At 42.4% G+C, this 18,126-nt stretch overlaps 2 protein-coding genes across 2 annotated transcripts; one reads left to right on the top strand and one right to left on the bottom strand.

Moving 5' to 3' along the window:
- Positions 1-2,589: 2,589 nt before the first annotated feature.
- LOC135546515 (high mobility group nucleosome-binding domain-containing protein 3-like) lies at positions 2,590-5,847 on the bottom strand. The gene is made up of 6 exons (XM_064975005.1): positions 5,649-5,847; positions 4,278-4,301; positions 4,162-4,191; positions 4,001-4,039; positions 3,784-3,915; positions 2,590-3,570 (listed from the first exon to the last, which is right to left on the bottom strand). Exons 1-6 carry the CDS (start codon positions 5,664-5,666, stop codon positions 3,505-3,507), a joined length of 309 nt encoding a protein of 102 aa, XP_064831077.1. The 5' UTR covers positions 5,667-5,847; the 3' UTR covers positions 2,590-3,504.
- A 476-nt stretch (positions 5,848-6,323) lies between these two features.
- On the top strand, positions 6,324-17,877 carry LOC135546513 (guided entry of tail-anchored proteins factor 1-like). The gene is made up of 5 exons (XM_064975002.1): positions 6,324-6,443; positions 8,143-8,308; positions 17,055-17,122; positions 17,277-17,391; positions 17,705-17,877. Exons 1-5 carry the CDS (start codon positions 6,354-6,356, stop codon positions 17,776-17,778), a joined length of 513 nt encoding a protein of 170 aa, XP_064831074.1. The 5' UTR covers positions 6,324-6,353; the 3' UTR covers positions 17,779-17,877.
- Positions 17,878-18,126: the final 249 nt, after the last annotated feature.

Here is an 18,126-nt window from a genome sequence, read left to right as displayed (position 1 = left end):
GTACCATACGTATAGGTATGTACGGCAGGACCAAGTCAGAAAGATAGGTAGGAACAAGCTCATGTAATGCTTTGAGGTTAGCAGTAAAACCTTGAAATCAGCTCTTGCCTTAACAGAAAGCCAGTGTAGGGAGGCTAGCACTGGAGTAATATGATCAACATTTTTGGTTCTAGTCAGGATTCTAGCAGCCGTATTTAGCACTAACTGAAGTTTATTTAGTGCTTTATCCAGGTAGCCGGAAAGTAAAGCATTGCAGTCGTCTAACCTAGAAGTAACAAAAGCATGGTTTAATTTTTCTGCATCATCTTTGGACAGAAAGTTTCTGATTTTTGCAATGTTACGTAGATTGAAAAAAGCTGTCCTTGAAACAGTCTTGATATGTTCGTCAAAAGAAAGATTATTAAGGTCCAGAGTAACGCCAAGGTCCTTCACAGTTTTACAGTGGGGCAAAAAAGTATTTAGTCAACCACCAATTGTGCAAGTTCTCCCACTTAAAAAGATGACAGAGGCTTGTAATTTTCATCATAATTTGCAAATAAATTAATTAAAAATCCTACAATGTGATTTTCTGGATTTTCTTTTCTCATTTTGTCTGTCATAGTTGAAGTGTACCTATGATGAACATTACAGGCCTCTCTCATCTTTTTAAGTGGGAGAACTTGCACAATTGGTGGCTGACTAAATACTTTCTTGTCCCACTGTATTTGAGACCACTGTACAACCATCAAGATTAATTGTCAGAATCAACAGATGATCTCTTTGTTTCTTGGGACCTAAAACAAGCATCTCTGTTTTGTTCTAGTTTAAAAGTAGAACGTTTGCAGTCATCCACTTCCTTATGTTTGAAACACAGGCTTCTATTTAGGGCAATTATGGGGCTTCACCATGTTTCATTGAAATGTACAGCTGTGTGTCATCCGCATAGCAGTTAAAGTTAACATGATGTTTTCGAATGACATCCCCAAGAGGTAAAATATATAGTGAAAACAATAGATGTCCTAAAACGGAACCTTGAGGAACACCGAAATTTACAGTTGCTTTGTAGGAGGACAAACCATTCACAGAGACAAGATAAGATCTAAACCAGGCCAGAACTTGTCCGTGTAGACCAATTTGGGTTTCCAAAATTCGCCCTGAAGTGCGTGTCATCAGCCCGGTGCCACCTGTACCGGTCCCACGCATCAGGCCTCCAGTGCGCCTCCACAGTCCAGAGCGTCCGGTGACGTTTCAGTCCGGAACCTCCGACGACAGTCGTCGGCGGTCCGGAGCCTCCTGAGACGGTCGGCGGTTTGGAGCCTCCGGCGACGACCCGCTGACCGGCTCCTCCGGCAGCGACCCGCGGCCCGGTTCCTCCGGCGACAACCCACGGTCCGGTTCCTCCGGCGACGACCCGCGGTCCGGTACTTCCAACGACGTGTCCACTAGCGGAGTGGGTACTTCGCCCCGCACCGGAGCCGCCCCCGACGGTAGATACCCACCCGGACCATCCCCTATTGAGTCAGGTTTTGTGGCCGGAGTCCGCACCTTTGGGGGGGGGGGGGATACTGTCACGCCCTGACCAGAAAGCTTTTATTCTCTATGTTGGTTAGGTCGGGGTGTGATTTAAGGGTGGGTTATCTAGGTGAATTATATTTCTAAGTTGGCCTGGTATGGTTCCCAATCAGAGGCAGCTGTTTATCGTTGTCTCTGATTGGGGATCATATTTAGGTAGCCATTTCCCATTGTGCTTTGTGGGATCTTGTCTATGTATAGTTGCCTGTGAGCATTATAGTAGCTTCACGTTTCGTTTGTTCGTTTTGTTGTCTAAAGTTTTCTATTCCAAAATAAAGGATTGAAACATACCACGCTGCATCTTGGTCCACTCCTTATAACGATCGTGTCATAAGGTCAGTTAAAACGCTAAAATGAAAGTTTTGAGGTCAGTTATTAGCGGCATCCCTTCAAGACACGACCCATTCTAGGCTATGTATTTACGGTACAACAAATGTAATTTGAGTTTTAAAAAAAATCGTATTGAAAAAAGAATGACATATGCAACAGATATGAAAGCTTCATAAGTAGGTATAACTGAGTAGTTACAACTGTTATTAATAGGTAGCTAATTGGTTGAAATCGTTAATGGGCCATTAACTAGATTCAGCTAATTTTTTTGGACAATTTTTTTTCTGCGCGGATGATGGGGACCAGAACATAAATATAAATAATGTGCACTCTGCAAATTTACACAAGAAGCACAACGGATCATTGTAGGCTATGAGAATTTATTCTGAAAACTTGGGGGCGGGGATAAAATCAATAACGGGACTAATTCGGGCCACAAGTTGACAATCCCTGAAATATTGTGATTGTCATGCAGCTACTTGTCGAATAGCCTGAGGTGGTGTATGGCTACACTGGCCTAATAGAATTAGACATATGCTCAATATATGGCAAGCACCAAAAAACAATCACACATTTCCATCAATATGGTATAAGAGATATTACAGAGTATTTAATCAATGTATACATAGTAAGTGTCTGTGAATTAGAATATCACACGTATACAGGTTTTATTTCACTTGTGATCAATAAGAGAACAGAGAAAACAGAGAAATTACAACCATTTAATTAAATTGGCACGCTTATATCAATCATAACACAGATACAGCTACAAAAAAAGGAGAAATACTGTACATAAAATCCTAAAACCACATGTAAATCTTGCTACAGCTGCTATGTTCACTTGAAAGATTAAGTGAAATTACAGTCATGTTTATCAGTATCCCCAAAAGGAGAAGCTACAACCAGTATGTTTAACACTGTAATGCATTTCATGTTACTAGCTTGGCTAAAAACACATGAACCATCCCCATTCCTCACAACGTACCATTACATACTGCATAGAAATTATGAAAAAACCTTAGTTTTACAGCAGCCATATCAAATGTTATTGCAATGCCATCACCAAACAGAGTCAAACAACATTTAACATAATGCACAGGCCTGACGGAAAATCCAGTACATGTACTAGGGAGGATGATGATGAATCAGAACTGTGGATTCATAAAACAGTTCATATTCATAGAGCACAGCTTAAACAGTCACCACATGCCTACCCATTATAAACAAAAATGAAACAAGTATTATTGTGTATAACCCCCCCCCCATACAATACAGGCTAAATAAACTGTCCCTCATAAAGCCTATGGAATGTTAGTGTCAGACAAGCTCTCCCAGTTGAATAACAAATTCCTGATATTGACATGATTGCATGTCATTGCTGCAAACCTGCCCCCCTCCCCCTGACAACTGCCCCAGACTACAAAAGAAAAGGGAAACACACAATGACCATAACTTTTCTTCCAGAGGTGTAAAAAAATAAAAATAAACGGGGGGGGAAATAAGTGTTTCTACAATCTTACTACTACACAACCTGCCTTTTCTTAAGAAAATAGTTGATAAAAATATTCCTCTGCATTGTACAAGAAAGGAGGTACGGGGAGCACTGGCAAAAGTGTAAGCTTATTATTCTGCCTCATCCTCCTCTTTCTCAGGCTCATCTGCATCAGCATCTGCCTCTTCTGCTGCCTCCTGGAGGATAAAAAAAACAACAAGTCTCATATTATAGGAGTTATTTTAGGTCTTGTTGGTTACACAATATTTTTGTGTGTGGGGGACAAACAGCTGTCAATGCCAATTATAATAGTTGGCCTGTTTGCAATACCTAATACTCCTGATTTTGAATGCTGTATATATCAGTGGCATGGCATATCGTATAATTTAAACTAAACCAACAAGTCTTGCCTCCTCATCTTTGGTCTCTCCATTTTCTGCCGATGCTGTTTTTTCCTCCGGAGCTTCTTTCTTCTCCTCAGACTTGACCTTCTCTACTACCTCCTTTACTTTTTTGGCCTTGGCTGCTGCCTTGACTGGTGTCTACAAAAAACAGACAAACATGAGATACATAATTGGGTTCTTTTTGGTTTCAGCAAAAGCTGACAACTACAACATTTGTTTTTACCTTTGTCTTAGGCTCTGGTTTAACCGGAGTAGCGGGTTTCTGCAAAATAATTAATATTTAATAATTAGTCCAATTACAAATAGACAATAGCATCTATTAACCGAATAGATCATAAACAGGCTATACAACATATAAATATTATGATATATAAGTAAACTTACTGATGACAACCTCGTGGATCGCCTTTTTGGCTGGTGAGAAAAACAAAAAAGATATCAGTTATTGCAGAAAAAGTATTTATTTATAATGAACAAATATAACAGCATGAAATACTAACCTCGACTTCAGTGTCATTACTTGCCTGTGGGGGTGGGGAGAGAGAGAAAATAAAATGTTAGCAAATACCAAGAACAACAATCCCACATTCATGGATCGGGAGCTGCCGGGAGAAGTGAGAGTGTAATGCTTGGAGAGGGGGATGGGCTCACATGCTGTACCCCCGCCGCTCCACCCCCAAATTAACGAGGATTATGTAATCTGAAACTGTGTGGGGGAGGGTAGGCTAACGTATTTACATTACTATGCCATTTGACTTTTCCCATTGTCACGATGCAAAAACAGAGCATTTGTGGTACCAGTTACTGGGAGAGCGAAAGTAAAAACAGTATGTTATAGTCAGGCTTTAGTAGCCTGTAAACATAAAGGCCAAATAGCAGCCCCCTCAATCCACTAGCAACACACAGAGGCATCCACCCACACGCCATGTCAACCAGTCTACTGTATGTTCCCGCCATTAGTAATATCTATAATTCCCTGAACCACCCCTATACGATCCCGTATGCGCCTTCGTGCATGTCCAGAGAAATTCAATGTAATGCAACATTGTTAGGGAAGCAAAGACAGGAAATACGCACGAACAAATAGCAAAACATTTTTTTTATTACCGTGACCACCTATAATTCAGGTGGTCTTTTTCTTAAAAAAATATATATATATGACCCCATTTAAGTGATATATAACGATGAGTTGTCGATGACTTTCGTATTTGCAAGGGCTGCCATGACACTCCAAAGACTGTACCTTTCCATGCCATAGGGTGTCGCGCATTACACTACGCTTTACTGCACACAGGACACAAAGTGATAATATAGGATGCCACAAGCGTCTGTTTTTTTAGGATTAAAACGGGGCTATTAAAAGTATTTGAATACAAACGTGAACGTACTATGTAGGCGATATAAAGCACTTCCAATATTCACAAAATATCCTATAGTTCATGCCCGCATTTCTGCAATGGCAACATGTAGCTTACTTACATTGCTGTTGGGTTACACCCCTTTGTCTGATCTCATTGCTGAGAAGGCTTTTAAACTACTTTACATTAATGAAATACCCAATATACGCGTCAAATTAAATTAGATGATTGCTTATACAAAAAGCACTAGCTGTGATAGTTTATTATGTACGGATTATTAACAGGAGAAAGTGAGATCGAATGGAAAATGCTACCACACTAAGTAAAAAGGCGCCACTTCCATATCAACAAGACAGACACACAAAGACACATTCAGACTTTGGAGCAAAAGTGTTACATTGTATCAAGCATATTTTAGCGTACATGCAATTGTTGCAGGTATTTATAAAACACTTCCTGTGTTAAATTATATTGTAAAATAAGGTTTAAATTAAGGTACACAATCCAACTTACTTTGCTTCTTTTCGGCATGGCTGCTTTACTTGTATTGTCTAGATAACAAATTAGCCTTCTCAGTTACTGAACATTCAGTGCAGGCTTCTGAAAGTGTTCGATGTAACTCAGTCAGTACCTTCAGAACACACTGTAACTAACATAAATGTCCCATCAGTAGGCCTACGTACAGAAACGAGCTGAAACCGGATTGGATCCCCCTCTCTATATTATTTCCCTTATCCTACCAACCTGACGGCCAACGCATTCTCCGCCCCTTGTTGCCATTGATTGGCTTTAAGGTCCAGGCAACATATTTTTAAACCATAGCAAGTTACCTGTGTGGGTATGTCTGTATGCCAATCAGTCGTTCCAACTTTCGATTTTTATTAAAGGGGTGGGAATAGCTCGATTCAAAATTGTGTTATTTTCGTTGATATTATATTAGAATAATGTATACATACTGTAAATGACCCTTATAGAATTGTCAATATTTTTTTATTGAATAAAGCAATTTTGTACATTTAGCCTATGTGGATAATTAATTTGTATATTACATCTTCTTTATGCATATATTTTGCACATTCTCATAATGATTTGAAGTTAATAAAATATGCTGTATTTGAATAAATAAGAGTTTCTAATGTGAAAATCAGCCCGTGGTTCAGACTGGATGTGTCTTCCATTTATGATAAGCGCAGCAGCAACAAAGGTTGATAAGAAGAAATGGCTGACGGGTGCGCTTGGTTCCTGGTGCTGGGGTCTGTCTTTTTGTGCAATCTCTTCAAAATACTGTTGCCGACCATTTCCTCTTTCGTAAGTAGGGGTTATTTAGGCATTTGTCGTGTGAGAAATGCAGGGTTGGCTTGTAAATCATGTAATGTTTTGTCAGATTTGCCCAGGTTAAATTAGCTAGCTTGCTATTTCACCTCTCGCGCCCCTCAAACAACGAAGCTAACCAACCATTCCGCCCTGTTGGCAAATTGTTACATTAGATCATGGAAGGTTTGTTAGGCTGATAATATTGCCGGGTAGATAATGCCGTGTAGTTAACTATTGGCTACAGATTCAAATAGCAACCATGACATGTCAATACATCTGAGGTCCTATGGTATTTCTAGCCTATAGGCATAGAATATGGGTTGTTATAAACTGGGTGGGTCGAGCCCTGAATGCTGATTGGCTGAAAGCCATGGTATATAAGACCATTGGGATGACAAAACATGTATTTTTATTGTTCTAATTAATTTTGTAACCAGTTTATAATAGCAATAAAGCACCTCTGGGGTTTGTGGTATATGACACATATACCATGGCTAAGGGCTGTATCCAGGCACTCCGCATTGCATCGTGCTTAAGAACAGCTCATAGATGTGATGTTTTGGCCATATACCACACCTCCTTGTGACTTATTAAGCAATATACTCCTAAACCATGTGTTGCATGTTCCGATGCAATAAACCACAAATGACCCATGGCCAATTGCCAAGGCAATTTCATTACATAGAAAATACTTTTAAATGAGTAAAACATTTGGTATCCTACATGTGAATGCAATTCATGAACGTCATTGACTATCAGACAACACATTTAACAGGATGACGTACAGTGTTTATCGGACATAATACAACTTTCCAATACTTTAGCACTTTTGTTGCAGTAACATACTGGTAACTAACTCTCGAACTCTAGGTGACATTCTGCCTTCTCCCTACAGTTTTCAGCCATTAGCTTCGTTCACGACTACCTCATGTGAACTACAATCCTGAAGCTGTGTTTTAATGTTTAGGAACATCAATAATCATCACTTGCGATTCGGCTTTCGAAACATATGGCCCTTATCTTTCACCAGGGAGAAGGAATGTTTCAAATAAAAAATCTACACTCACTGTAGCAGTTTTGCATAGATCCATACAGCTATGGGGGCAACCATCCGAAGAAACTACACTTCCGCCACACTTCCCGAGTTACACTTACACACAGGTGTTCGGAGCATGCTAATTAGCACTGGTGGGCGCCTCTTGGCTTCCATAAACAAGCGCTGTAATATGGAGATATGGCCGCATGGGAACACTAACCCTAAACCTATCAAGGTGTGTTTAAATTTACCTTTATTTGTCGCTGATATAAAAGATAAGGTCCTTTCTTATGCTTCCAAAACCGTACAAGCGATGCGTGTTAATGTTCAGATTGAGCGTCGGGGCTCTTAATTAACAAAGTTCCACTGTATAGAAGACGCCTTCGTCCAATTAATTATGTGTAATGAAACTGAGTCATGATCAAGGGAAAACTGGTAACCATCCCAAAGTTATCTCCTATCAGAAACCAGACTAAACCTGTAGTGTATTAGCCCTGCTGCAGCAGATGATGCTTTTATTCCTTACGTATTTTGTAATTTCCCATTGAAAATGACAAAAACATATGGAACAATAGCGCCATCTGTTGGCCTAGTAGTGTGTGTTTGCTATGTTCGAGCAAAATATAAAATTAAATGTTTTTCTGTTGGGATGTGAAGCTGTCGAAGGTCCTTCAGAACGATGTTGAGCAGGAGAGGGATATGAGGGCTGAGATCCAGGAGATGAAGAAGGAGCACAACTCCGTTAGCATGATGGATGAGTTTGCCAGATACGCCAGACTAGAGCGCAAAATCAACAAGATGACTGACAAGCTGAAGACGCATGGTAAGAGAGACACACAATTTAAAGTTGGTTTAGGTGGTCGGTGTGGAAGAGGGTGTGGCAATGGGCGTGGTCGGGCCAGTTGGCTCTGCTGAATTTCTCTACACCCCTATCTTGGCCATATAGAGACATTTCCTGCAGTTCTACACATTTTCTCCATGGAGCTGAGATACATTTTTGCAGTTTTAAAGTTAATTTCATGCAATTCCACATTCTGCAATAGAGCTAAGAGAATTGTTTTAAAGCTTATTTCTTGCAATTTGTCATTGCTAATACTGCTAAATTCATTGCTTTTGGAATTTTCAATTCTCCCTGATATTCTAGCTTTTATAAAGGTTATTTAATTAAAAAAGATATGTCTTAAAAATGTTCTACATACTTTATAGCTGGTTTTAGTTGTTTAAGTTTACACTGAAAGTGTTTTTCCACTCCAAAAATGTATTGTATTGTTATAATTGTTTAAATTTAACACTGTTTGGAATTATGTGGCCGGAAAAAATGCTTCGGCTGCCCACCCAGAGATTGCAATGGGAGAAAAATCCCTTATAGTGAGTAGGGTTGCACATTTTGGGGAATATTCAGAGGTGGAAGCTTTCCAAGGGAATATATGGAAATTAATGGAAATACATGCAAATGAATATAATTTAAATGTAGATGTTTTTTGCATTGGATATATTTACCATATCATATGGAGACAGAAACATAAACATTTTACCTTATCATAAGTAGACATAATTGCAAATTATGACATCCTTCCAATAGAAATAACAAAAACTATTTAGTTATGAATTAAACTTTAATTAAATGAGTTGACTCTTCACGTGGGATGATTTCACTGAACAACAAAAGGGAATATTGAACGATCCCCAATGATCCATCGCATCACCCAAAAACGTTTTCAACATACATCTGTAAAATGATAACCAAAGCTTTAGTTTCTAGACTCTTCTTCTCAGGCTTGTCTTCTCCCTGGACCTCCTTAATGTCCACCTCTTGAACATCAGACTCTGAGGCCTCATCTTCACTGTCACTTTCCAACCTTGTTGAGGATGGCTCGTTGTCAGGCTCAAAAAGCCTCAAATTTTACAGAATGGCCATCAATTTTTCAACCCTTGTATTGGTCAGCCTGTTGCATGCTTTGGTGTGTGTGTTCCCAAACAAGGCCCAGTTGCGCTCTGAGGTGGCTGATGTTGGTGGGATTTGAAGGATGATGGAGGCAACAAGGGAAAGAGCCTCAGATCCACAAAGTCCTTTCCACCAGGTGGCTGATGAGATATGTTGGCATGACTGCCATATTGCATCTCCATCCCAAAGCCCTTGCTTGGAAGTGTACTTTGCCAAACTGTCAAAAACCTTGCCCTCATCCAGGCCAAGGTGGTGAGACACGGTAGTGGTGACAATATAGGCCTGGTTGATCTCTGCATCAGACAGGATGCTCTTGCCAGCATACTTGGGGTCCACCATGTACGCTGCGGCGTGTATGAGATTCAGGCAGAAGTCTTCACGCTTTTTTATGTATTTCAGAACTGCAGTTTCCTCTGCATGAATCAACAGTGAAGTGGGCAGGGCAGTACAGATTTCTTATCTTACATCTGCAAGCAGAGTCAACATCAGACAGGATGGCATTGTCTCCCTCAATCCGTGCAATGGCTACAGGTTTCAGGAGTTTCAGGCTGTTTACCACTCTCTCCCACAATACATAATCTAGGAGGATCCTCTTGATGGGGCTGTCCATATTGGCAGACTGTGATATGGCAATTTCTTAGAGAGACTCCTTCCCCCCCAGGAGACTGTCAAACACGATGACAACACCACCCCAACTGGTGTAACTGGGCAGCTTCAATGTGGTGTTCTTATTCTTCTCAATTTGCTTGGTGAGGTAGATTGCTGCTATAACTTGCTATAACTTGATGACCCTTCACATAGCCAGAGCAGCACAGCCAATGGGTGTGATGTGAGGGTAGTACTCCTCCACTTTAGACCAAGCAGCCTACATGTTCGCTGCATTGTCTGTCACCAGTGCAAATGCCTTCTGTGGTCCAAGGTCATTGATGACTGCCTTCAGCTCATCTGCGATGTAGAGACCGGTGTGTCTGTTGTCCCTGTCACACCCTGATCAGTTTCACCTGTCCTTGTTATTGTCTCCACCCTATCCAGGTGTCACTTGTTATCACTGGTGTATATATCCCTGTGTTTCCTGTCTCTCTGTGCCAGTTTGTTTTGTATGTTTCAAGTCAACCAGTGTGTTTTTCCTGTGCGCCTGCCTTTTCTATTCTCTTTTACTAGTCCTCCCGGTTTTGACCCTTTCCTGTTTTCTGGACGTTACCTGCCTGCCTGACAATTCTGCCTGCCCTGACCTTGAGCTTGCCTGCCACACTGTACCTCCTGGACTCTGAATTGGTTTTGACTTTTTGCCTGTCCACGACCCTTCTCTTGCCTACCCCTTTTGGATATAATAAATATCAAAGACTCCATCTGCCTCCCGTGTCTGCATCTGAGTCTCACCTTGTGCCTTTATAGTACGAACTGGCCATGACAGACCCAGCAGACTTGGACCAGCTCCACCATGCTATCTCCTTGCAGGGAGCCACCATTGGGCGGCATGAGGATCTACTGCTGGACCTTTTGGAAGGGCTTCGTTCCCTGACAGAATGTCACGACCAAGGGTTCAAGGCTATCATGGTGCGAATCAGTGAGTTAGCTCTTATAGGCAACCTGCCACCTCAGACCTCCCAACTACCCAGTAACCTGTCTACTACCAGTGGTGGGTTTGTACAGCCTACCCCGGCTCCCCGAGAACCCCTGCTTACCACCTCCGGAGGGATATTCTGGGGATCCTGGAACCAGCCGGGGTTATCTTTCTCAATGCTCCCTTATTTTTTTTGGGGGGGGAATATCTCCGTACAGCCAAGCGCCTTAACTCCAGGCAGGCTGGGTGGGCTCTATTGTTTACTAGATTCAACTTCACCGTTTCCTACCGCCCAGGGTCCAAAAATGTTAAACCTGACGCTCTCTCCCGCCTATACAGTTCCTCTGCCACACCCTCGGTCTCCGAAACCATTATCCCTACCTCATGCCTTGCGGTATTGAGACAGCAAGCAATTTAGATGCAGATGCTATAGCTCCCTCATTTAACTTCTATATAAGATAAGGGGAAAAAGGCGGGAAACCAAAATGATCCATACCTCTAGGTTTTTCAAACTGCTTTCTGAAGCCTATAGGGAACTTGCATTGTTTAGCCCTGGCCTACTAACTGTTAGCTTGTTAGCACAGGCCTGCTAACTGTCTGAATCGCCGCGTCCCCAGCCAGCCCAACCACTAACTGAATCCATATTTACTTTCAATCTCTTTTCGATTTTTAATTCGATTATACCTTCCGGTAACCTGCCTCACCCAATGTGATACGGAATCGCTATTATTTTTAATCTTTAGAACACATTCAATAACCTCCAGAATCTAACCAGCTAACTAGCTACAAGCTATTTAGTCATTGTTAGCCACTGCTAGCGGCTTTTACCTTCTGCACAGCCAGACAGTTTTTTTTGTTGCCTGGATAATACTCGCCAGTCTAGCTTCCCTGTCCCATCCACCGCTGCCCCCTGGACACTGTGATCACTTGGCTACATAGCTGATGCCTGCTGGACTGTCCATTAATCACGGTACTCCATTCTGCTTGTTTATGTTTTATCTGTCGGCCCCAGCCGCACTCAGGCTCTGTGTGTCGTCAATCCGACCCTTTCTGCCTATTCAACGCCATTTTACCTGCTGTTGTTGTGCTAGTTGATTAGCTGTTGTTGTCTCACCTACTGTTTTAGCTAGCTCTCCCAATCAACAACTGTGACTACTGTATGTCTCTCTCAAATGTCAATATGCCTTGTATACTGTTGTTCAGGTTAGTTATCATTGTTTTAGTTTACAATGGAGCCTCTAGTTCCACTCTTCATGCCCCTGATACCTCCTTTGTCCCACCTCCCACACATGCGGTGACCTCACCCATTACAACCAGCATGTCCAGAGATACAACCTCTCTTATCATCACCCAGTGCCTGGGCTTACCTCCGATGTACCCGCACCCCACCATACCCCTATCTGCGCATTATGCCCTGAATATATTCTACCATGCCCAGAAATCTGCTCCTTTTATTCTTTGTCCCCAACGCTCTAGGCGACCAGTTTTGATAGCCTTTAGCCGCACCCTCATACTACTCCTCCTCTGTTCCGCGGGTGATGTGTAGATAAACCCAGGCCCTGCATGTCCACAGGCACCCTCATTTGTTGACTTCTGTGATCGAAAAGCCTTGGTTTCATGCATGTCAACATCAGAAGCCTCCTCCCTAAGTTTGTTTTACTCACTGCTTTAGCACACTCTGCTAACCCTGATGTCCTTGCCGTGTCTGAATCCTGGCTTAGGAAGGCCACCAAAAATTCTGAGATTTCCATACCCAACTATAACATTTTCCATCAAGATAGAACTGCAAAAGGGGGAGGAGTTGCAGTCTACTGCAGAGATGTAATACTTTCCAGGTCCATACCCAAACAGTTCGAACTACTAATTTTAAAAAGTACTCTCTCCAGAAATAAGTCTCTCACTGTTGCCGCCTGCTACCTACAGACCCCACTCAGCTCCCAGCTGTGCCCTGGACACCATTTGTGAATTGATCGCCCCCCATCTAGCTTCAGAGTTTGTTCTGTTAGGTGACCTAAACTGGGATATGCTTAACACCCCGGCAGTCCTACAATCTAAGCTAGATGCCCTCAATCTCACACAAATCATCAAGGAACCCACCAGGTACAACCCTAAATCTGTAAACAAGGGCACCCTCATAGACGTCATCCTGACCAACTGGCCCTCCAAATACACCTCCGTTGTCTTCAACCAGGATCTCAGCGATCACTGCCTCATTGCCTGTATCCCCTACGGATCCGCAGTCAAACGATCACCCCTCATCACTGTCAAACGCTCCCTAAAACACTTCTGTGAGCAGGCCTTTCTAATTGACCTGGCCCGGGTATCCTGGAAGGACATTGACCTCATCCCGTCAGTTGAGGATGCCTGGTCATTCTTCAAAAGTAACTTCCTCACCATTTTAGATAAGCATGCTCCGTTCAAAAAATGCAGAACTAAGAACAGATACAGCCCTTGGTTCACTCCAGACCTGACTGCCCTCGACCAGCACAAAAACATCCTGTGGCGGACTGCAATAGCATCGAATAGTCCCCGCGATATGCAACTGTTCAGGGAAGTCAGGAACCAATACACGCAGTCAGTCAGGAAAGCTAAGGCCAGCTTCTTCAGGCAGAAATTTGCATCCTGTAGCTCCAACTCCAAAAACTTCTGGGACACTGTGAAGTCCATGGAGAACAAGAGCACCTCCTCCCAGCTGCCCACTGCACTGAGGCTAGGTAACACGGTCACCACCGATAAATCCATGATTATCGAAAACTTCAACAAGCATTTCTCAACGGCTGGCCATGCCTTCCGCCTGGCTACTCCAACCTCGGCCAACAGCCCCCCCCGCAGCTACTCGCCCAAGCCTCTCCAGGTTCTCCTTTACCCAAATAGCAGATGTCATGAAAGAGCTGCAAAACCTGGACCCGTACAAATCAGCTGGGTGGGCTTGACAATCTGGACCCTCTATTTCTGAAACTATCCGCCGCCATTGTCGCAACCCCTATCACCAGCCTGTTCAACCTCTGTCATATCGTCTGAGATCCCCAAGGATTGGAAAGCTGCCGCAGTCATCCCCCTCTTCAAAGGGGGAGACACCTTGGACCCAAACTGTTACAGACCTATATCCATCCTGCCCTGCCTATCTAAGGTCTTAGAAAGCCAAGTCAACAAACAGGTCACTGATCATCTCGAATCCCACCGGACCTTCTCCGCTGTGCAATCTGGTTTCCGAGCTGGTCACGGGTGCACCTCAGCCACGCTCAAGGTACTAAATGATATCATAACCGCCATCGATAAAAGAAAGTACTGTGCAGCCGTCTTCATCGACCTTGCCAAGGCTTTCGACTTTGTCAATCACCATATTCTTATCGGCAGACTCAGTAGCCTCGGTTTTTCTGATGACTGCCTTGCCTGGTTCACCAACTACTTTGCAGACAGAGTTCAGTGTGTCAAATCGGAGGGCATGCTGTCCGGTCCTCTGGCAGTCTCTATGGGGGTGCCACAGGGTTCAATTCTCGGGCCGACTCTTTTCTCTGTATATATCAATGATGTTGCTCTTTCTGCGGGCGATTCCCTGATCCACCTCTACGCAGACGACACCATTCTGTATACTTCCGGCCCATCCTTGGACACTGTGCTATCTAACCTCCAAACGAGCTTCAATGCCATACAACACTCCTTCTCTGGCCTCCAACTGCTCTTAAACGCTAGTAAAACCAAATGCATGCTTTTCAACCGTTCGCTGCCTGCGCCCGCACGCCCGACTAGCATCACCACCCTGGATGGTTCCGACCTTGAATATGTGGACATCTATAAGTACCTAGGTGTCTGGCTTGACTGTAAACTCTCCTTCCAGACTCATATCAAGCATCTCCAATTGAAAATAAAATCTAGAGTCGGCCTTCTATTCCGCAACAAAGCCTCCTTCACTCACACCGCCAAACTTACACTAGTAAAACTGACTATCCTACCGATCCTCGACTTCGGCGATGTTATCTAGAAAATAGCTTCCAACACTCTACTCAGCAAACTGGATGCAGTTTATCACAATGCCATCCGTTTTGTCACTAAAGCACCTTATACCACCCACCACTGCGACCTGTATGCTCTAGTCGGCCTGCCCTCGCCACATATTCGTCACCAGACCCACTGGCTCCAGGTCATCTACAAGTCCATGCTAGGTAAAGCTCCGCCTTATCTCAGTTCACTGGTCACGATGGCAACACCCACCCGTAGCACGCGCTCCAGCAGGTGTATCTCACTGATCATCCCTAAAGCCAACACCTCATTTGGCCGCCTTTCGTTCCAGTACTCTGCTGCCTGTGACTGGAACGAATTGCAAAAATCGCTGAAGTTGGAGACTTTTATCTCCTTCACCAACTTCAAACATCTGCCATCTGAGCAGCTAACCGATCGCTGCAGCTGTACATAGTTCATCAGTATATAGCCCACCCATTTTTACCTACCTCATCCCCATACTGTATTTATTTACTTTTCTGCTCTTTTGCACACCTATATCTCTACCTGTACATGACCATCTGATCATTTATCACTCCAGTGTTAATCTGTAAAATTGTAATTATTTGCCTACCTCCTCATTCCTTTTGCACACAATGTATAGACTCTTTTTTTTCTCTTTTTTTCTACTGTGTTATTGACTTGTTAATTGTTTACTCCATGTGTAACTCTGTGTTGTCTGTTCACACTGCTATGCTTTATCTTGGCCAGGTCGCAGTTGCAAATGAGATCTTGTTCTCAACTAGCCTACCTGGTTAAATAAAGGTAAAATAAAAAAATAAATAAAACAAATGTTAATGCACCATGTGTGGGAGGTGGGGTTTAGATAACAGACTGAGTGTGTACTGGGGGGCCTGTTGTTGCAGTTGCTGCCTGTTGCTCTCCTTCATGTCCAGGCCATAGCTCTGAACCATACAGAGGCAGGAAGCATAGTATAGAGCTCCATTCCGACTGTGTCATACAGACACACACACCATTGACTATCAGACAACAACCACATGTCTCCAACAGCCATTTGACGAGTTAATGTCATATGAATGACAGCCTTTGCATTACACTATGGTGCCTGCCCTGTAACTGTAAGGGCTATGACCGAGCCAACAAGGAAATACTATACTATATATTTAATTTTTTTGTTATGGAAAAACTATTATGGACAAATTCTCAGGAATGAGAATGGTTTGTTTGGAAAACATTCCTCAGTGGATTTTGTTACACAATTTTTTTGTTTTCTACAGGGGCAAATGCAGGTTGTGACAAAAACCCAAAGGCTATTTTTGGGGGTTTTGTTTGAAGAGATCTAGTTTTGAATTTGTAAAAATGGCCAAAAACGTCCACACGTTCACTCTTTACCACATTGTTCAAATGAGTCACAACGCAGGTGACCTTGATATATGGTGTTTTATATGTTGTCTCAGTTCAGGGCCACTGCCTATCAACCAACATGCCTTCACGTTCAAATCCTGTTGTTCAATGACAGGAATATTTCACTATTTTGGAATCAAAAGCATTTTCACATTGAAATGCACCACATGTATGTCTCCAGTAATTCTCCAGTCTCAGACACTGCATCTCAGTGCTAGAGGTGTCACTACAGAGCCTGGTTCAATTCCAGGCTGTATCACAACTGGCTGTGATTGGGAGTTCCATAGGGTGGCGCACAATTGGCCCAACGCCGCCTGGTTTAGGGTTTGGCCCGGGGTAGGCTGTCATTGTAAATAAGAATTTGTTCTTAAATGACTTGCCTAGTTAAATAAAGATACTTTTTTTTATTGAAATGCACTGTATACACTGGTCACACATGAGTCTTATTTGTCCCTGCCAACCCCTCCCTTACGCCATACCATAAAAAGCAGGTTCTATTCCAATGCATGTTGAGTAGTATACACTGAAATGAATTGTGAAGAACACACAAAAGGCAAGTGTTATTAGATCTGCCAAAATTCCTAACATTTAATGTATGTCTGTAGGCATTTTAGTGGATATTTAGAGAATGGATGCCAATAATTAATTTAGATGGATCCTGTGCAGATTTGGTCATTTAGTTTTTTCTTCTTACAGTCAAGTCAAGAACTGCTCAACAAGCCAAAATGAAATGGATGGTGAATATAGGTTTTTATATCCTGCAGGTAAGTTAAACATTTAAGTGAGAAATATGTCCTATATTCTTTAATAGGTACAAAATACACATACCGTTTTTTTAAATGTCAGTTGTCACCACAAGGAGACATGCACAAGTAATTCTGATGCACTGAATCAGGCTGTTTTCTCTTGTCTCTTTAGGCTGCTCTGATGATCTCCCTGATTTGGAAGTATTATGCTGACCCAGTGACTGTTGTACCCAGTAAGTGGATTGCCCCCCTGGAGCAGATGGTGGCTTTCCCATCTAGAGTAGCAGGTAAATTGTGTGATTTCAACACCTGAGAATTGAGGCCCACACTCTCTTTCAAAGTGGGAAAATTCATTTTAAACAAGTTTAGTGTTTAATGTGTAAAATACTTAATTATAGACGACTACTGAATGTCCCTTTTATTCGGTCTCTTTAAATACTGAAGATAGAATCACATGACCCTTTTCCATCTTAACATGGAATTCAAAACTCTGTGTTGTCTCTAAATTCAACTTTATTTTCTTTTGAAAATTGTCATCAAATACTGCTAACCGACAACTCTGACGAAACCTATTTGAAACCAGTCTTTTTATCCTTTCAGGTGGTGTTGGAATCACATGCTGGCTGGTGGTGTGCAACAAAGTGGTATCTATTGGTCTACATGCTGTTAGCTAAGGAATGGTATCTTCTCATGTCTTATTTATTCCCCAAATGTTCTGAGAATGAAGTCAGGCAGTGTTACTCAGCGCTTTGATATTAAAGTTTAAACCGGTACTGTTGGTAAGCATCTTTTTTACAAAGCACCCCATATTCAAACGTTGCCTTACATTGCCAGTGTTATTGCACATATTTGACGGTCTCTCATGTTGGCTTTGGAATTGTATGTTATTTCACAGGTTGCTACTCTGCGAAATGATTGTATGAGCATGTTTTAATGAGCATGTATTAAATCTCATTCCAAATGATTGAGATGAGTTGAGCAAGAAGTGTTAAAATTGTTTAATTGTTATGTCATTTTGTTAA

This window comes from Oncorhynchus masou, chromosome 9 (assembly GCF_036934945.1).
Source record: "Oncorhynchus masou masou isolate Uvic2021 chromosome 9, UVic_Omas_1.1, whole genome shotgun sequence".
Lineage (NCBI taxonomy): Eukaryota > Metazoa > Chordata > Actinopteri > Salmoniformes > Salmonidae > Oncorhynchus > Oncorhynchus masou.
This window is presented reverse-complemented; position numbering and strand designations above follow the sequence as displayed.